The sequence below is a fragment of the Ranitomeya imitator genome, chromosome 4, assembly GCF_032444005.1.
Source record: "Ranitomeya imitator isolate aRanImi1 chromosome 4, aRanImi1.pri, whole genome shotgun sequence".
Lineage (NCBI taxonomy): Eukaryota > Metazoa > Chordata > Amphibia > Anura > Dendrobatidae > Ranitomeya > Ranitomeya imitator.
This window is the reverse complement of record NC_091285.1, coordinates 582,846,828-582,867,693: the sequence shown is the minus strand read 5'-3', so window position 1 is coordinate 582,867,693 and position 20,866 is coordinate 582,846,828. Positions and strand designations below refer to the sequence as shown.

Here is a 20,866-nt window from a genome sequence, read left to right as displayed (position 1 = left end):
TGATTGTTTGGAAATAATTGCAAATGTTTTGCAAACTGTAAAATCACTTAGTCTTAGTATTTCATTAATATTCCTTTACTCTTATTCCAATTCTTAGACCACAGAGATTCTTTTTATTAGTTTTCCTGCAAAAATTAAGCTCTCCACGCTATTTAGACAATATCCTAGACATATTACTAATATTTACTGTGGAAAATAACTGCAATCACAAAAAAAGTTTACAATGATAACAATGGTAAATAGAGAAGAGCGGATCTTTTGAAACTCAAATTCACAGACTTCTCCAAATTTCCCCCAAACTATTAGATTTGCAGTGAATAAATTTGTGCAAATCTCAATACTGGAGAACTGGTAATTGTTTGAAAGATATACATGGGGCAGAGGAGGGGGAGGGAGAAGGAAGACCCCACTGACCGTAAGAGCTTACATTCTACAGGAGAGAGAGAACCCCACTGACCATAAGAGCTTACACTCTACAGGAAAGATAGAGAGGACCCCGCTGACCATAAGAGCTTGCACTCTACAGGAGAGAGAGAGGACCCCACTGACCATAAGAGCTTACACTCTACAGGAGAGAGAGAGGACCCCACTGACCATAAGAGCTTGCACTCTACAGGAGAGAGGGGACCCCACTGACCATAAGAGCTTACACTCTACAGGAGAGAGAGGACACCACTGACCATAAGAGCTTACACTATACAGAAGAGAGAGAGGACCCTCCTGACCATAAGAGTTTACACTCTATAGGAGAGAGAGGACCCCATTGACCATAAGAGCTTACACTATACAGAAGAGAGAGAGGACCCCGCTGACCATAAGAGCTTACACTCTACAGGAGAGAGGGAGGACCCTGCTGACCATAAGAGCTTACACTCTACAGGAGAGAGGGAGGACCCCACTGACCATAAGAGCTTACACTCTACAGGAGAGAGAGAGGACTCCACTTAGGCTAGGTTCACATTGCATTAGTGCAATCCGTTTAGCGCATACACTATCGGAATGCGCTAACACAATGTACAAAAAAGGGATTGCGTTTAGCGATCCCGCCAGCGCAGATGCCCGATCTGCGCTAGCGAAAACGGACCGAAAAACGCTGCAAGCTGCGTTCGAGGTCCGTCAGAAAATAACGGGACATCGCTAACGCATGCCAAAAATGGCATACGTTAGCGATGCGTTAGATACATTGCGGTCAATGGCTGCGCTAACGGATCCGTTACATTGCGTTAATGGCGCTATGTAACGGATTCCGTTAGTGGACTGCCACTAACGCAATGTGAACCCAGCCTTACCATAAGAGCTTACACTATACAGGAGAGAGAGGACCCTGCTAACCATAACAGCTTACACTCTACAGGAAAGAGAGAGAGACCGAGAGAACCCCACTGACCATAAGAGCTTACACTCTACAGGAGAGAGAGGACCCCACTGACCATAAGAGCTTACACTCTACAGCAGAGTGAGGACCCCACTGATTATAACAGCTTACACTCTACAGGAGAGAGAGAGAGGACCCCACTGACCATAAAAGCTTACACTCTACAGGAGAGAGAGGACCCCACTGACCATAAGAGCTTACACTCTACAGAAGAGTGAGGACCCCACTGATTATAACAGCTTACACTCTACAGGAGAGAGAGAGGACTCCACTGACCATAAGAGCTTACACTCTACAGGAGAGAGAGAGAGGACCCCGCTGACCATAAGAGCTTACACTCTACAGGAGAGAGAGAGGACCCCACTGACCATAAGAGCTTACACTCTACAGGAGAGAGAGAGGACTCCACTGACCATAAGAGCTTACACTCTACAGGAGAGAGAGAGAGGACCCCGCTGACCATAAGAGCTTACACTCTACAGGAGAGAGAGAGGACCCCACTGACCATAAGAGCTTACACTCTACAGGAGAGAGAGAGAGGACCCCGCTGACCATAAGAGCTTACACTCTACAGGAGAGAGAGGACCCCACTGACCATAAGAGCTTACACTCTACAGGAGAGAGAGAGAGGACCCCGCTGACCATAAGAGCTTACACTCTACAGGAGAGAGAGGACCACACTGACCATAAGAGCTTACACTCTACAGGAGAGAGGACCCCACTGACCATAAGAGCTTACACTCTACAGGAGAGAGAGAGAGGACCCCGCTGACCATAAGAGCTTACACTCTACAGGAGAGAGAGAGGACTCCACTGACCATAAGAGCTTACACTCTACAGGAGAGATAGGACCTCACTGACCATAAGAGCTTACACTCTACAGGAGAGAGAGAGGACTCCACTGACCATAAGAGCTTACACTCTACAGGAGAGAGAGAGGACTCCACTGACCATAAGAGCTTACACTACAGGAGAGAGAGGTCCCTGCTGACCATAAGAGCTTACACTACAGGAGAGAGAGGTCCCTGCTGACCATAACAGCTTACACTCTACAGAAGAGAGAGGATCGCGCTGACTATAAGAGATTACACTCTACAGGAGACAGAGGACCCTGCTGATCATAAGAGCTTACACTCTACAGGAGAGAGAGAGCCATTATAGAGAGTGCCATTATAGGTGCATATTTATCACTATTAGGCGTGTACGCCGGCGAGGGCAGGGTCCCCTCCCCCTGTACCAGACTGTCACTGTTAGCATGTTCACTATAACTTATATATTCATTTTGGATGGAAACCCTCTGCACATGTACAGTACTAGGAATGAATGGCGATTTAAAATAAGTAATAATAAATAGTTAGTAGGCGGAAAGAAAGCCCCCCCCCCCCTATTGTTAGATATGGAGCCTCAGAAATGAGGGGCACTTACTGGCATTGTTTTGCTGGCAGTCCTGTGGGTTACATTTCTGGAGATTTTCAGGCCATGGCTCATGGTCGCACAGATTATTATCTTCCTCGGCAGCCCCAGTCCTTTTGTTCACGCATTTCACCTGACGCCGCTGGATACCCCCTCCGCAGGAAGCTGTGCACTGTATGCAGCCAAAGCGTGAAGGCAGCCCAAACAGTAAAAGAGAGAGTAAAAGGACTGTAATGGGGCAACTAAATACCCCCAAAGGCAATGTATCTTGTAAGAAGCAGGTTAGTACAGCAGCCCCTGGTAGAAGGTTAATATGGGGAGTATGGCATCAGTATTCCTGCCCCATAAATAATGAAAGGACCAAAATGTTTGTGCCTCTTACCTGACCCCAAGGTCCTACGGCCCATGTAGTGCATGGATGATCATTACAAGAACGGGTGTTGTTGGGTTTCAGACCTTCATCGCAGCGTCCGACCTGGGGGCAGGTGACCAGGCGCTGCTGCATGCCCCCACCACACTCCTCTGAACACTGAAAGAACAAAACAAAGTGGCATGCTTGTAGTCCACTAATTTACACCCAATATATATATTTGTATTCTTAGTTCTCATCATTAATAATTACGTATCTCCATTTCTACTAGTTATCAGGGTAAAGGTAAGCTGACTGTGGACATAATGCCTTTTGGGTATTGAATTTGTGACAACATCTTTTTCTACTCTTGTCCTTGCCCTGATTACTTACCTCCCTCCACGACGAAACATACCAGTCCATACACTTCAGCTCATGACAAACGGTCTGTATCCGTGGCTTGTGGACAGTACTCTGACAATGGAAAGGTCTTAGCTGCCGATTGTCCCGCATGTCTACACATTGGACATCTCTTACCCGGACTCCAGGCCCACAACTACTTGAGCACTGTAGAAAGAAATGTTTTCTGACTGAGAACCTTTCATACATAAAAAGTGAGGAGACAGATAAAAGTTCAATTGTGAATTTGATCTCAAGACACTAAAAAATGATGTTGGGTTAGAAAGGGGGTAGGGACATTTTTGGGGCTAAAAAATTGTTTTTATAGTAAGGTTTAATTAAAAATGTTGTCTCATTTTGGCTTTTACAGGCTAATTGTTTCCCTGCACATTCAACTTTGATGTCATAAATCAGCTGAGAGGAGCTCAGGAAAAGGCAGATAAGCGAGTTTCAATCTATTGTCAGACTGTCACAGCTCGATGACTTACAGATTCTCAATTAATTCATTCTGCAGCCAGCAATAGACAGTGCTAGTGACTAGAAAATCCATCTTCAATAAATAGGGGTCCATAGACTTGTATTGGCGGGTTTGATGCATGAAACATCTGAATACTCTAGGACTTACATTATTTACAGTGGGTACGGAAAGTATTCAGACCTCTTTAAATTTTTCACTCTTTGTTTCATAGCAGCCATTTGGTAAATTCAAAAAAGTTAATTTCTTTCCCATTAATGTACACTCTGCACCCCATCTTGACTGAAAAAAACACAGAAATGTAGAAATGTTTGTGGGGCGCCCACACCAGTCCGTTCTTAAAGGGGATGTCATGTGGCTGCGACCCGGTCCATGGCCCTGTGCGACCAATTAAAGGGAAAGGTCTTTAAAGGGGAATTGTAATGTCTATGTTCGTGACGCCACCTGTGGTGTTCGGTCAGTTGGGACCGATGCTGCTTAAAGGGGTCCTCTGGGGTGATATTGTTGCAGCAAGATGGTAACGCCTCCTACATGTCAAGCGGGGTCTCCAGGGCTCCCAAGGTGTTTGGCAAAGATGGTGTATGCTGACGAATAAGTGGAGGACACACAGTTTGCAAAGTCTTTTACCTGGTTTACTGATGGTAGCAGTCCTCAGTCCAGGGTACCAGGTGTAGGGTAGCTGTAGTCTGGCCGGCTAGGAGGCAATAGGAGATCCCATTTCCAGGTGAGGACCGTAAGCCTTTCCTCTCAGACTCACTAAAGAACTGACTGACTCCTCCTCCAGACCAGGAAACAAAGTCCAAGGAAGCTCCCCTGAATCCAGGTCCTGAGCTCCCCCTCCTGGCCTATATTCAGATCTGTTGAATGTAAGTGCCTTGCCTGATAGAAAGAATCCCCCTTGCCTCCAAGCATGACATCACTCTCCCCAAAGGGAAGGCAACATAACTGTAGCAACCGGCTACCTGGTTTGCTGCATTTGCAAATTTATTAAAAAAGAAAAACTGAAATATCACATGGTCATAAGTATTCAGACCCTTTGCTCAGTATTGAGTAGAAGCACCCTTTTGAGCTAGTACAGCCATGAGTCTTCTTGGGAATGATGTAACAAGTTTTTCACACCTGGATTTGGGGATTCTCTGCCATTCTTCCTTGCAGATCCTTTCCAGTTCCGTCAGGTTGGATGGTGAAAATTGGTGGACAGCCATTTTCAGGTCTCTCCAGAGATGATCAATTGGATTTTGGTCAGGGCTCTGGCTGGGCCAGTCAAGAATGGTCACAGAATTGTTCTGAAGCCACTACTTTGTTATTTTAGCTGTGTGATAAGGGTTATTGTCTTGTTGGAAGGTGAACCTTTGGCCAAGTCTGAGGTCCAGAGCACTCTGGAAGAGGTTTCCATCCAAGATATCTCTGTACTTGGCCGCATTCATGTTTCCTTCAATGACAACCAGTCATCCTGTCCCTGCAGCTGAAAAACACCCCCATAGCATGATGCTTCCACCACCATGCTTCACGGTTGGGACAGTATTCAGCAGGTGATGAGCAGTGCTTGGTTTTCTCCACACATACCGCTTCGAATTATCACCACAAAGGTCTGTCTTCGTCTCATCAGACCAGAGAATGTTATTTCTCATAGTCTGGGAGTCCTTCATGTGTTTTTTTAGCAAACTCTATGTGGGCTTTCATATGTCTTGCACTGAGGAGAAACTTCGTCGGGCCACTCTGCCATAAAGGCCTGACTGGTGGAGGGCTGCAGTGATAGCTGACTTTGTGGAACTTTCTCCCATCTCCCTACTGCATCTCTGGAACTCAGTCACAGTGATCTTGGGGTTCTTCTTTGCTCAGTTTGGCTGGACGGCCAGGTCTAGGAAGACTTCTGGTGGTTTCAAACTTCTTCCATTTAAGCATTATGGAAGCCATTGTGTTCTTAGGAACCTTGAGTACTACAGAAATTCTTTTGTAACCTTGGCCAGATCTGTGCCTTGCCACAATTCTGTCTCTGAGCTCCTTGGCCAGTTCTTTTGACCTCATGATTCTCATTTGGTCTGACATGCATTGTGAGCTGTGAGGTCTTATACATACAGGTGTATGCCTTTCCAAATCAAGTCCTATCAGTTTAATTAAGCACAGCTGGACTCCAATTAAGGAATAGAACCATCTCAAAGAGGATCACAAGGAAATGGACAGCATGTGACTTAAATATGAGCGTCTGAGTAAAGGGTCTGAATACTTATGACTATGTGATAATTCAGCTTCTCTTTTTCATTAAATTTGCAAAAATTTCTACATTTCTGTGTTTTTTCCCCGTCAAGATGGGGTGCAGAGTGTACATTAATAAGACAGAAATTAACTTTTTTGAATTTACTAAATGGCTGCAATGAAACAAATAGTGAAGAATTTAAAGGGGCCTGAATAGTTTCTGTACCCACTGTACTAAGCTACACGTGATAGATTTATGGCTTTATTTGTGCCTCCCCCATAATGTCACATGGTGAGCGTAACAGTTATTATGTAGTTTTTAACCCATGCTTGACACATAAGACCTCTTTTAGATGTCCACTTTTGTCCCTTTTCAAGTACATATTCCATCCATGTTTTCACAGATAGACCATGAATCCATTAAAGTCTATGGTGTTATTCACATGTCCATTTTTTTCCGAACTCTGAGTTAAAAAAAACCATGGAGGCTGTTTTTGATTTGTAAAAACTCAAACAGTGACCAAACAGTGATGAAAAACACTGAGGAAACTCAGACTATTTTCGGACACCAGAAAAATCAGGGACATCTGAATGAGGCCTAACATCGTGAACAAAAGTAAGTCAATCAATAGAAAAGTAAACTTAGACTAGATATTGGACATGTTGGATATGCTCCAGTTTTAGCGAACCAGCCACAGTGTTTGTAATATACATGTATAATTCTCTCAAAAGTGATTGATTTTTTTTCAAACTTGATACATGCATTCATTATTCCTATGTAAACTTAAGTGTACAGTGTTGGTTCATGGTGCCCACCTTTTGACAAACCCTTGAGCATAGTAAGGTTGATTACCTTGCTCCAGTTCCCAACTGTCCAAGATGAACAAGGCCGTAGGTAGCAGCGTCGTGCAGGAGCTGGCTTAATATTGATATCACATGTACCATTGTCATCTCCTCTGCATATAACTGTACGCCACATTGCACCAAGACCACAGGTGGTGGAGCACTAGAAGAAATAGGCAAGCTGTAATAAAACATGTCACGTTTCCTCTATATGATGTTGACCAATCATAAGCAGGAGGCGTCCTGCAGGAGAAAAAGAACACGCCCCCAGAAAAGGTGGGAACAGGATTTCACTTGTGCGCTGTAGCTCTGCTCTATTCTTCCTTCCCCCCATACTGACCTCTGTTAAATGAAAACTGCAAGAGGTGTTTGTAGTGACACATACTGTAGATCTGCTCCACTCTACCCAGAAGATGCCAGCAGAGAGATCACAGACGAGAACATGGCTGTGTCATTACATGTCTTACAAGTGAAAGCATGTTCTGACATTCTCTGTGACTGCGTTCTTTTACTCCTCTACATGATGATGACCTATAATAAGCAGGAGGGCCCAGAGACAAGTCTGTTGGTTTTGGCATAAATGAAAATCTAAACTTTACAAGCTCATATTTCCTCAATAGAGATGAGAAATTAAACAAAGACAGCTACATTTCATTCAGCTCTGCAGCCACTATTCCGTGATGTGGCCAATTTGACAAGCCCAAACTGGTAAAAAGTCTTCTTTAAAGAGAACTTGTCACCTGTAAATACGCTATTAATTGATATTGGGTTAATCTACAGGTTAATAGTGTTGTGAACTTAGGCCCATGCTGTCGTGAGTAAATTAACTTTTTTCACAGTGGCAACTTTCGGGTTTCAGTCACAGGGGCAGCGCCGGCGCAGGTTCAGTTACCGCTCTGTGTATGAAGAGCGGTGGCTGTAACCACATCCCTAGCACTGAACGACAGCCGGTCCTAATGCCAAGACTAAGTAAATATGTTCTCTTGGTGTGATTGGAGTCTTCTTCACTGTTCCCATCATGGACGTGATGCCATGTCTACCAGGACATGCACAATGAAGCCAACCACACTGTCCAGAAAGGCATAGTAATGGACATTAATAGATATAACAGGGACAGTAAAGGTGACGTCAAGTCCAGGAGGGAATGATTACAGGTTAGATCTTTTGTCTAGGAAATCAAGCACTTTGCTAGGATGCAGGAATAAACCTGTGAAACATAAAGCTGGTGGCTTTGGAGCCTTGAGACCTTTCAGGTTTACTTTTTAATTTCTTACAGTAACAAAAGTTTCTGCTCCTTCTTGACCAATAATGCATATCTTCACCTTTACTCATTATTTTTTAGTTTTCTACATTTTGAAATACTAAAACATTGTGAACACTGCTGCGTCAAGCTAACGTTCCAAAAAAAAGCGCTCATATCTCTGGTACATGAAAATGTGTGTTCTAACCTCAAGAGATTACTGTATGGGATTAACATATTTTAATTACTTTGTAAAGCTTTATGTTTATACTAATTAAAAGCACTTACATATGTGAAGTAATGAGGGTCTGTACTGGTTCAAGCCCTCTTCTAATTCCAAAGCAAACACAAAAAGCCCCTTGTTTTTACTTAAAACTTAAAGGGGTTTTCCCACAACCAAAGTACATTTAAATCAATAGATCTTGGAATAATAATAATACATTTCACAATAGGGTGTGCTAAAAAACAATGTTCATGTGCTGAGCTAACCTTATAAATGTGCCCCTAATATGTACTGTGTAATGATTGTGACTGACCATGCAGAGCTGCTCCAGTTCATGGTTGGTACATACCACAGGTCCTGGCCAGGGGCAGAAGCATAAGTCAATAATGATAAGTGAGTATACAGACAAAGCAGTAGGGGCTCACAGCTGATGCTTTCTGAGGTAACACATTTCCCTGCCTAAAGAGGAGTGAGTGTTTCTGCCATGCTCAAGTCCCCTGAGCTCATCAAAAATCAAGCCAGTGATGTGGGAGCTTTGTCTACAGCTAAGACCATACGATACCAACTTGATTTATGATGAGTTCAGTGGGCTGGAGATGTACCAGAAACACTGAATCCTGTGTTATCTCAGGCAGGGAAATATGTTACATCAGAAAGCAGCAGCTGTGAGTCCCCTCTATTTCATCTGTATACTCACTTTATCGTAAGGGACTTTGGCTTCTCCACCTGGCCATGGCTGTGGTGTGTGCCAAACATGAACTGGAGCAGTTCTGCATAGTAGGACACAGCCATTACACAGTACATAACAGGGGCACAGTTATAAGATTATCTCAGCACAGGAATATTTTTTTACCACTTCTATTTTTGCAATTCATTATTATTTCAAAATCTAATAATTATAATGTTCTTTTTTTGTGGGACAACCCCTTTAAACTCAACAAGGGACATGAAAAAGCAGTATATTTAATGCCTTCCATGTGCAAATTTGAGCCCCGTTTTCCACTTCAAAAATATCTGCTGCCGTTTCAGACATTGCTGTAGAATGCGGTTGTAAAGACTAAGAGATGCCCTCTCTCCCTCCACTGTCCGTGCCAGAACCAGCGCTACTGAAATCTCCAATGTATAGTCAATTTTTCAGTTTCGACTAGAGGGTAGCTTTAAGTTATCAAGACACATTAGATGAAGGTCAGTCAAACTTGAGAAAATCTGCATGATCAGCCGACTATTTAGTCTGCAAGGAGATTTCCCAGCTCTTCACCAACAGCAAATCTCGAAAAGTCGAACATGATAGATTTCAATATGTCTGATCCTTTTGATCCTAAAAGTGGCTATACAAATTACATTAATGTTGACTAAATCCACCAATTTTTGTGTGCTGGGATAACCATCTAAGGTATATGGTGGTGCTCCAACTTCACATGGGAAAAAATGGTTGTCAGATTTTAACATGTCCAATATTTTTCTCTTCGGGAGAAAAGCTGACACCTTAGTTGTCTGGCAAAAGCTTACTCCCCTCTCCCCATTCAAATCTCATGCACGCCTAATCATGTGCGTGTATCAGGGTGTCAGAAAAGAAGTCTATGGTCATCTTAACATAAAAGCAGGTAATCCTCCTCACAAAGAAATCCCTTCTCAACAGTATTATATCAGCATGCCACGTGTTGCAGACAATGACTCATATATTTGGCATAAGAAGTTTTAGTGCTTCTGTACAGACATGTTTTATACTTTACATAAGATATATATAGGTGCCTTATTACTTTTTAGCATTTATTTGCAAAAGTTACATTTTTACCACAATTATAAATTATTTAATGCCATTATCAAATTTTCTGGAGTCATGGAACGTAGAGAAGCTACCGTGAGTGGTCACCTTCCATTCAAACATTGCCCTGTGGCCAATGGCCGGTGCGTGCCCACAGCTGTAGTCAGTTACAGCACTTCTCAAAGGGAAATTCCCACAATGTATCTTGAAGGTATTACTATAGAATTCATCTTCATGCATGATCTTACTTAACATCTTGTATAACTTCTTGTCACCCTTAGCACTTACCCAGAATCTCGCTAAATAGGTGATGGGGATGACTGCAAAAGGAGGAGGCATTCTCCATTATCCCCTAATGACTTATCTATCCAATGCATTTTGTTAACCCAACGCAAGTGTTGGATTGGAAATTGGCCCATGACGGTTTAGCTTGTTAACTTAGTCAGTACCTGGCTTTACTACTTGATTTAGAGTTAATTAAGTGGGATTGGCAAACTCATCAACAGATCTAGATGTAATAACTGGTATATACAACAATGATTTAGGAAACAGATCTTTCTATCTTGCAACTTTCTTTCTTGGGCTTCTGCTAACATTAAACATCTTACCTCACTCCAATTTCCAACTTCCCAGTAACTTCTCACCAGTTTGTCACCTCCATGTGATAAGGAGAGATTGTATTGAGGTGCCACAGAATTTCTTGTTACTTCCTCGTTGAGAGGAGGATAAGTGTTTCCTCCATGATAATGGTTTGGAATGTGTGTGGTGGTAGACGTCAGGATGTCTATTAGGGCTGGGGTTGTCATCTTGGGTGAAGGTGAAGTTACTTGTGCCGCATTAGATGTTATGTAGTTGTATCTTTCACGCAAAGCAGATTTTATAGTAGGTACAGGACCAACAGAGCTTCGCTTTGAAGAAGTCGAGAATAAATCTGAAAGGTCATTATCAAGTGGTGAAGTAGTAAGTATAACATTAGACCAAGGATAATTCAGTACAGTGCTCCTCTCTTGTTTAGATGGCAGATCTGGTTTGGTAAGTTCATCATTCTCTAATATTTGGTCTGTAGATGTATCCAACTCATCTGATCTGAAGGGATTTTGCGAAGTTTTGTAAAGCGAGTCTGGAAAAGAAGTGGAAATATAGTGTGCATGCCATTTTGTAGCATCTAAACTGAAAAACTGAGGGGAGGTATTAGATCCTGGGAATGATGTAACCGTTTCTGGTGCATACGTAGGTTTTTGTGTATGAAAACGAGGTAGAGTTGAATACATAAAACTTTCGGGGAAACTTTTGGCCATGGACTGTGTCAAAACTGATGTGTCAACTGGTATGTCAGCTGTTGGCACCAAGTGATCTTGATATCTTGATCCATCATTGGTATGTCTTTCCTGATTATTGGATGTGGGAGTGTATTGTTCTGTCAAGAAAGATTCTTTTGAAGATGTAGGTGTTTCTACAGGTATATTTACATCAGTTTGGTCTACTAAAATAGCAGGGTGTACTGAGGACTTCAAGCTCTCACTAGATATTGTGGTGAAATGACCATTTGAGTTTCCCGTGGACTGGATATTTTCAGTACCCTGTTGTTCATTTCCAATTCCCTGATGAGAGACATGTGTTGGAAGGTATTCTGGCTCTAATTCTTCACCTCCATTAACACTGTTGTCTTCTACTGGTCCATATGTCAAATCCTCGTGAAAATTAATAAAGTTGTAATCATAATAAAAGTCATCAACAAATGTCCTCGCAACTTTTCCCTGATTGCCATCTCCAACACTAGAAAAGTCTCCTTCAGAGATGGAATTATCTTCCAATGAATTCTGGTTGGCATTAGAAGATCTTGGCAGACCTGGAAAAATTTCATTAAAAATCTCTTTGCTGGATCCTCCACTGCCAGTCCAGTCAAACGCGTTGAAAGCTGGAATGCAAAATGGCATCACACATACTCGCTTGCTGATAGGGCGCTCTGAGGGATTACAGGCACCATCTTCAAGGTCATTATCACAATACACATCTCGTTGCTGGAACCCATCTCCACATGAGACCGAGCACTAGATGACATAAAAAAATGCACACATCAGATACTTTTTATTTAATACCTCTATTTTGTTGTTCATTGGCCATTTTTTTTTTTTTTTTTTACGACTACCCACCTGGCTCCAATTTCCATGGTGCCAAACAGCAGGGCAAGGTTCACGATGGCTGCAGGTAATACTGGATTCAGGTTTAGGAAGGTGCTGACAGTCTGAAGGTAGCAATGCACGTTGTTCATCCAGTCCCACTCGTTGAATACATAAGACAGTTCTCTTCTGTACACCACCGGTCCCACACGTGATAGAGCACTGCTGCCACTCTCCCACCCACCATCTGTGAAAAAGAAAAATCTGAATATTATCATTATTATAATTAACACAAGGGATCAGAACATAGTACAATTTCTAGTTTCTAGTGGAGAAAAAAAAAGTAAACTGAAATCCAAGTCACCTTGGAGGACAAAGCTCCTCATTGCAGTTCCTTCGTCTGTCATCTGGTCTTGTCAACGAGTCACAATACCTTTCTTCCACAAGACCGGCAACTTTCTCCACACAGTGTACTAGCTGCCTCTGCACCCCTGACATAAGTATATATAATTAATAATGTTTTATACTTGTTGCTGCAGTGTTGATGACATGATCCAAGTCATTAAGACTCTGTACATGCACCATTAAGTATGGAGCATTGATACGAGACCCACTTAGGCGCAAGGAGGCCTACTGTACACCTATATGTCTCAGATTTCATAATTCGGCATAACTTTCACAGCTTATCCCACTTACCAGTGCCACATGTGGCAGAGCATTCAGACCATGCGCCATATCTCCATGAGAAATCTGGGGGTTGAATCTCATTGCTTTCATCTAGATCCCTCCTTACGGTGTACTGGTACCGGACACCAGGATTCTTCTCCTGGAACAGGAGCTAAAACCGAAAAAGAATACTCAGGTTTATACGTGATTTGTGCAAAGAAATGGTTATTTATGGTGCCTGCGGTTTATTTTCCCTGATGATGTAAAGATGACTGTAGTCTCCTTTAAAGAAACAGCTGCCAGGAATTCTGCCACCAAAAAGGTATCCCTATAATGGGCAACTTACAGTGCAGAATAGCTAATAAGAGTAACAGGACAGTTGTGATCAGCTGTCAAAGTACCCTTCTCATTAATAGGAACTGAACTCTTTAAAGAGGAGCTGTCACCTAGTCAATAGTGGCCAGTTTTTGCTCTTATTTTATTCCCACTGCTCCCCTGAATATACTCCCCATTTTTATTTTTCTTAAAAATCAATCATACGATTCTGGAGATATGAGCATTTTTATTCATGTATAATTGTTGTGGTTGTTACAAGGGGGCGTGGCTCACTGGGTAATTATGCAGAACAGACTATAAACCCGTCCCCAGAGAATCCTGTCAGCCACACCCCTTGATGAGACCATAGAAATTGTCATTGAATAAATAGGTTTATAGCTCCGGGACACTGTCTCAGATTTATGAAAAAAAAAAAACACCAGAAAACTTGGGGGAGCAGTGAGAATAACATAAGCCCAAACAAATCCCACGTTTGACCTGGTGACAGGTTCCCTTGAAGCACCACTCCAGAGTTTTTTTTATTTCAGCGCTTGAGTGGTGGAACTAATCTAAGTTCCCTGCCCCTAGTATTGTACTTATCAGTCGCTTTCTTCTGTTATTTCTAGTGCTGCACAGTTTGTGATCCCAACTCCTGACTGACCAGAAGTCAGAGGTAACCGCCACAATCTCTCAGTGTCTATGAGAGCCGTGTTTTGGCCTTTTTCTGCTTTTCGTAGACTTATATTGAGTTGTGAACTCCGACTCGCCTGGCAAACCCCTGCCGCCCAGACAACACTTCTCCAGTGGTCCTTGCAGGTCCAGCGGTTAAGACGTCATGATCGCCATTTACATGATTGTTGTAGTCAATCACTGGCTGCAGCGGTGATGTTTGCAAGTATGGAGTGTGACTACTGAAGCATGTCCGCTGATTGTCTGTAGTGCTCAGGTGAATTATGTAACTGATGTCTTTGCTGCCGAAGTGGCAGCACCGGATCAGCACGGACTGTAATGTGGTTGTTTTTTTATTTTAGTATTTTTCTTGTTCTTAACTCACTTTTTTTAAATTCCCAGACAATATTTTAAGATCGCCTTCTGAATACTAGTGTATAATAAAAATATTGCTGGAAATGCTGCTGACCACATTACCTGTATCCACACAGGCTCATATGTGGGTCCAGGTGCAGTCAGGTTTTCCAGATTTCCAGTGCGGGTGTAGGTGAAGGTTGTCCCGGCAGCCTGATAATCTCCATTCCACTGTATTGTCCATCTGCCATTTAGGAAATATTTCTCTGGATCTTCACTACGTAATGCTAAGAAGTTTCCTGCCTCTGCTACCTCCTCAATCTGGATTTCACGAGCACCCGGGGGAATCAGACCAATGTCAACATACCCTGAAAGCAAACAGATGCTTTAAAGAAACTAAAATGTGTGATGATTCTTTTACATTCTGACCACCCAAATGTATGCACTTTGCTCCTTGTGAACATAATAACATTATCTTGAAAATTGGTTGGTGCTAATTAAATAAATCAAGTTAAATCTTTAAAGATCATGAACTTCATCAAATGAATTCAGGTTATTAGAACAAGTTAAAATAGATACATGTTAATCATATGAATCTTGTAGGTCGATCAGTACAAAAAAAAAGACATCTTTGATTCAATGATTTTAAACCCATTCACCTCAAAAAGATCTAAGGATGTAATATTTTTTTCTAGGAACTTTATCTTCTTTGTCCTATCCTACTAATGGCAAGATATGTTATCATCTGCTCCCCTGAGGGAAACTCACCAAGCCCATCACTCTCTTCAAATGTTTTATGCACAGTGTGACATGACGACGAGTCCCCATGGCAAACACCGCAGCGATCCTCCACCGCATTCGAGTCAATCTCATAGTCGCAGCCAATGTTCTGTACAGAAAATACACAACATAGTTAAAAATAATATATGTTATTGACACCTTACCTAAACGAAGCAAAGGCTGACGTCTGACAGTTTTGTATAGCGGGTTAAAGGGAACCTGTCAGCACAATTTTAGAAGTAGTGGTATGGTGTTATAGGTCCTTCAAGAAAAGATATCCTTTTTTGTAGAGATCTGATCATCTATTTAGGAGAAATGTAGCATAGAAGCTAAGTTAAGAAAAATGTTTTACAAAAGTGTGGACCTCTTACTATCTGCTAGTATCCCTGATGCCTCTACTGATTAGTAGACCATGTGTGACTTAATGCACACAGTACAGACCAAAAGTTTGGACACACCTTCTCTTTTAAAGATTTTTCTGTATTTTCATGGCTATGAAAATTGTACATTCACACTAAAGGCATCAAACCTATGAATTAACACATGTGGAATTATATACTTAAAGTGTGAAACAACTAAAATTAGGTCTTATATTCTAGGTTCTTCAAAGTAGCCACCTTTTGCTTTGATAACTGCTTTGCACACTCTTGGCATTTTCTTGATGAGCTTCAAGAGGTAGTCACCGGAAATGTTTTCACTTCACAGGTGTGCCCTGTCAGGTTTTATAAGTGGAATTTCTTGCCTTATAAATGGGGTTGGGACCATCAGTTGTGTTGTGCAGAAGTCTGGTGGATACACAGCTGATAGTCCTACTGAATAGACTGTTAGAATTTGTGTTATGGCAAGAAAAAAGCAGCTAAGTAAAGAAAAATGAGTGTCCCTCATTATTTTAAGAAATGAAGGTCAGTCAGTCCGAAAAATTGGCAAAACTTTGAAAGTGTCCCCAAGTGCAGTTGCAAAAACCATCAAGCGCTACAAAGAAACTGGCTCACATGAGGACCGCCCCAGGAAAGGAAGACCAAGAGTCCCCTCTGCTTCTGAGGATAAGTTTATCCGAGTCACCAGCCTCAGAAATCGCAGGTTAACAGCAGCTCAGATTAGATACCAGGTCAATGCCACACAGAGTTCTAGCAGCAGACACATCTCTACAACAACTGTTAAGAGGAGACTTTGTGCAGCAGGCCTTCATGGTAAAATAGCTGCTAGGAAACCACTGCTAAGGACAGGCAACAAGCAGAAAAGACTTGTTTGGGCTAAAGAACTGTTATGAATAGGTAATTCAGAACCACAATGGACCTTGAAGTTCAGAGCACACAAGTGACCTGACAAAAACCACAAAACATAGGACGAGCTCTGAGACGTGGAAACTCTGCTGACCGCAATCCCTAAACCTATCAAACCACACTAGAGGTAGCCGTGGACTGCGCCTAACGCTCCCTATGCAACTCGGCACAGCCTGAGAAACTAGCTAGACCTGAAGATAGAAAAATAAGCCTACCTTGCCTCAGAGAAATTCCCCAAAGGAAAAGGCAGCCCCCCACATATAATGACTGAGAGTTAAGATGAAAATACAAACACAGAGATGAAATAGATTTAGCAAAGTGAGGCCCGACTTACTGAATAGACCGAGGATAGGAAAGATAGCTTTGCGGTCAACACAAAAACCTACAAACAACCACGCAGAGGGGCAAAAAGACCCTCCGCACCGACTAACAGTACGGAGGTGCTCCCTCTGCGTCTCAGAGCTTCCAGCAAGCGAGCAGAACCAAAAAAGCAAGCTGGACAGAAAATATAGCAACAAAAGGACACAAGCAGAACTTAGCTTATGCTGAGCAGACAGGCCACAGGAACGATCCAGGAGGAAGCAAGACCAATACTAGAACATTGACTGGAGGCCAGGATCAAAGCACTAGGTGGAGTTAAATAGAGCAGCACCTAACAACTTAACCTCATCACCTGAGGAAGGAAACTCAGAAGCCGCAGTACCACCAGGAGGGAGCTTGATCACAGAATTCACAACAGTACCCCCCCCCCTTGAGGAGGGGTCACCGAACCCTCACCAGATCCCCCAGGCCGACCAGGATGAGCCATATGAAAGGCACGAACAAGATCGGCAGCATGGACATCAGAGGCAAAGACCCAGGAATTATCTTCCTGACCATAACCCTTCCACTTAACCAGATACTGGAGTTTCCGTCTCGAAACACGAGAATCCAAAATCTTCTCCACTATATACTCCAACTCCCCCTCCACCAAAACCGGGGCAGGAGGATCAACAGATGGAACCACAGGCGCCACGTATCTCCGCAACAATGACCTATGGAATACGTTATGGATGGAAAAAGGATCTGGAAGGGTCAAACGAAAAGACACAGGATTAAGAACCTCAGAAATCCTATACGGGCCAATGAAACGAGGCTTAAACTTAGGAGAGGAAACCTTCATAGGAATATAACAAGATGACAACCAAACCAAATCCCCAACACGAAGTCGGGGACCAACACAGCGTCTGCGATTAGCGAAACGTTGAGCCTTCTCCTGGGACAAGGTCAAATTGTCCACTACATGAGTCCAAATCCGCTGCAACCTGTCCACCACAGTATCCACACCAGGACAGTCCGAAGACTCAACCTGCCCTGAAGAGAAACGAGGATGGAACCCAGAATTGCAGAAAAACGGTGAAACCAATGTAGCCGAGCTGGCCCGATTATTAAGAGCGAACTCAGCCAACGGCAAAAAGGACACCCAATCATCCTGATCAGCAGAAACAAAACATCTCAGAAATGTTTCCAAGGTCTGAATGGTTCGTCCAGTCTGGCCATTTGTCTGAGGATGGAAAGCCGAGGAAAAAGACAAATCAATGCCCATCCTAGCACAAAAGGCTCGCCAAAACCTCGAAACAAACTGGGAACCTCTGTCAGAAACGATGTTCTCTGGAATGCCATGTAAACGAACCACATGCTGGAAGAACAATGGCACCAAATCAGAGGAGGAAGGTAATTTAGACAAGGGTACCAAATGGACCATCTTAGAGAAGCGATCACAAACTACCCAAATGACCGACATTTTTTGAGAGACGGGGAGATCCGAAATAAAATCCATAGAGATATGTGTCCAAGGCCTCTTCGGGATCGGCAAGGGCAAAAGCAACCCACTGGCACGAGAACAGCAGGGCTTAGCCCGAGCACAAATCCCACAGGACTGCACAAAAGAACGCACATCCCGCGACAGAGACGGCCACCAAAAGGATCTAGCCACTAAATCTCTGGTACCAAAGATTCCAGGATGACCAGCCAACACCGAACAATGAACCTCAGAGATAACTTTATTCGTCCACCTATCAGGGACAAACAGTTTCTCTGCTGGGCAACGATCAGGTTTATTAGCCTGAAATTTTTGCAGCACCCGCCGCAAATCAGGGGAGATGGCAGACACAATTACTCCCTCTTTGAGAATACCCGCCGGCTCAGGCAAACCCAGAGAGTCGGGCACAAAACTCCTAGACATGGCATCCGCCTTCACATTTTTAGAGCCCGGAAGGTACGAAACCACAAAGTCAAAACGGGAGAAAAACAGCGACCAACGAGCCTGTCTAGGATTCAACCGTTTGGCAGACTCGAGATAAGTCAAATTCTTGTGATCAGTCAAAACCACCACGCGATGCTTAGCTCCTTCAAGCCAATGACGCCACTCCTCGAATGCCCACTTCATGGCCAGCAACTCTCAATTGCCAACATCATAATTTCGCTCAGCAGGCGAAAACTTCCTGGAAAAGAAGGCGCATGGCTTCATCACCGAGCAATCAGCACCTCTTTGCGACAAAACAGCCCCCGCTCCAATTTCAGAAGCATCAACCTCAACCTGGAACGAAAGCGAAACATCTGGTTGACACAACACAGGGGCAGAAGAAAAACGACGCTTTAACTCTTGAAAAGCTTCCACAGCAGCAGAAGACCAATTGACCACATCAGCACCCTTCTTGGTCAAATCGGTCAATGGTTTAGCAATACTAGAAAAATTACAGATGAAGCGACGATAAAAATTAGCAAAGCCAAGGAACTTTTGCAGACTCTTCAGAGATGTCGGCTGAGTCCAATCATAAATGGCCTGGACCTTAACAGGGTCCATCTCGATAGTAGAAGGGGAAAAAATGAACCCCAAAAATTAAACCTTCTGAACACCAAAGAGACACTTTGATCCCTTCACAAACAAAGAATTAGCACGCAGGACCTGGAACACCATTCTGACCTGCTTCACATGAGACTCCCAATCATCTGAGAAGACCAAAATATCATCCAAGTATACAATCAGGAATTTATCCAGGTACTCTCGGAAGATGTCATGCATAAAGGACTGAAATACTGATGGAGCATTGGCCAGTCCGAATGGCATAACTAGGTACTCAAAATGGCCCTCGGGCGTATTAAATGCAGTTTTCCATTCATCGCCCCGTTTAATACGCACAAGATTATATGCACCACGAAGATCTATCTTGGTGAACCAACTAGCCCCCTTAATCCGAGCAAACAAATCAGATAGCAGCGGCAAGGGGTACTGAAATTTGACCGTGATTTTATTTAGAAGGCGGTAATCAATACAAGGTCTCAGCGAACCATCCTTCTTGGCCACAAAAAAGAACCCTGCTCCCAATGGCGCCGACGACGGCCGAATATGACCCTTCTCCAAGGATTCTTTTACGTAACTCCGCATAGCGGCGTGCTCAGGTACAGATAAATTAAACAGTCGACCCTTAGGAAACTTACTACCAGGAATCAACTCGATAGCACAATCACAATCCCTATGCGGAGGTAGGGCACTGGACTTGGGCTCATCGAATACATCCCGGTAATCAGACAAGAACTCTGGGACCTCAGAAGGGGTGGATGATGAGATAGACAGAAATGGAACATCACCATGTACCCCCTGACAACCCCAGCTGGACACAGACATTGATTTCCAATCTAATACTGGGTTATGGACTTGTAGCCATGGCAACCCCAACACGACCACATCATGCAGATTTTGCAACACCAGAAAGCGAATATTCTCCTGGTGCGCAGGAGCCATGCACATGGTCAGCTGGGTCCAATACTGAGGCTTATTCTTGGCCAAAGGCGTAGCATCAATTCCTCTCAATGGAATAAGACACTGCAAGGGCTCCAAGACAAACCCACAGCGCCTAGCAAACTCCAAGTCCATCAAATTCAGGGCAGCGCCTGAATCCACAAATGCCATGACAGAATAGGAAGACAAAGAGCAGATCAAAGTAACGGACAAAAGAAATTTCGACTGTACCGTACCAATGGTGGCAGACTTAGCGAACCGCTTAGTGCGCTTAGGACAATCGGAGATAGCATGAGTGGAATCACCACAGTAGAAACACAGCCCATTCTGACGTCTGTGTTCCTGCCTTTCAGCTCTGGTCAAAGTCCTATCGCACTGCATAGGCTCAGGTTTATGCTCAGATAATACCGCCAAATGGTGCACAGATGTACGCTCACGTAAGCGTCGACCGATCTGAATGGCCAAAGACATAGACTCATTCAGACCAGCAGGCATAGGAAATCCCACCATGACATCCTTAAGGGCTTCAGAGAGACCCTTTCTGAAGATTGCTGACAAAGCACATTCATTCCATTGAGTGAGCACAGACCACTTTCTAAACTTCTGACAATAAATCTCTA

At 43.4% G+C, this 20,866-nt stretch overlaps 1 protein-coding gene across 2 annotated transcripts in view; it reads right to left on the bottom strand.

Moving 5' to 3' along the window:
* The window catches only part of ADAMTS7 (ADAM metallopeptidase with thrombospondin type 1 motif 7), a 131,715-nt gene that overhangs the window by 41,527 nt on the left and 69,322 nt on the right, over nucleotides 1-20,866 (bottom strand). The window contains exons 14-23 of one of the 2 annotated variants that reach the window (XM_069766453.1): nucleotides 15,171-15,291; nucleotides 14,526-14,770; nucleotides 13,095-13,236; nucleotides 12,763-12,889; nucleotides 12,432-12,645; nucleotides 10,887-12,329; nucleotides 7,061-7,213; nucleotides 3,531-3,704; nucleotides 3,171-3,317; nucleotides 2,801-2,960 (exon numbers count right to left, since the gene is read on the bottom strand). In XM_069766453.1, coding sequence (XP_069622554.1) covers nucleotides 2,801-2,960; nucleotides 3,171-3,317; nucleotides 3,531-3,704; nucleotides 7,061-7,213; nucleotides 10,887-12,329; nucleotides 12,432-12,645; nucleotides 12,763-12,889; nucleotides 13,095-13,236; nucleotides 14,526-14,770; nucleotides 15,171-15,291 — 2,926 coding nt within the window. The remainder of the gene's footprint in view (nucleotides 1-2,800; nucleotides 2,961-3,170; nucleotides 3,318-3,530; nucleotides 3,705-7,060; nucleotides 7,214-10,886; nucleotides 12,330-12,431; nucleotides 12,646-12,762; nucleotides 12,890-13,094; nucleotides 13,237-14,525; nucleotides 14,771-15,170; nucleotides 15,292-20,866) is intronic. The other variant, XM_069766454.1, reaches the window with a different exon arrangement.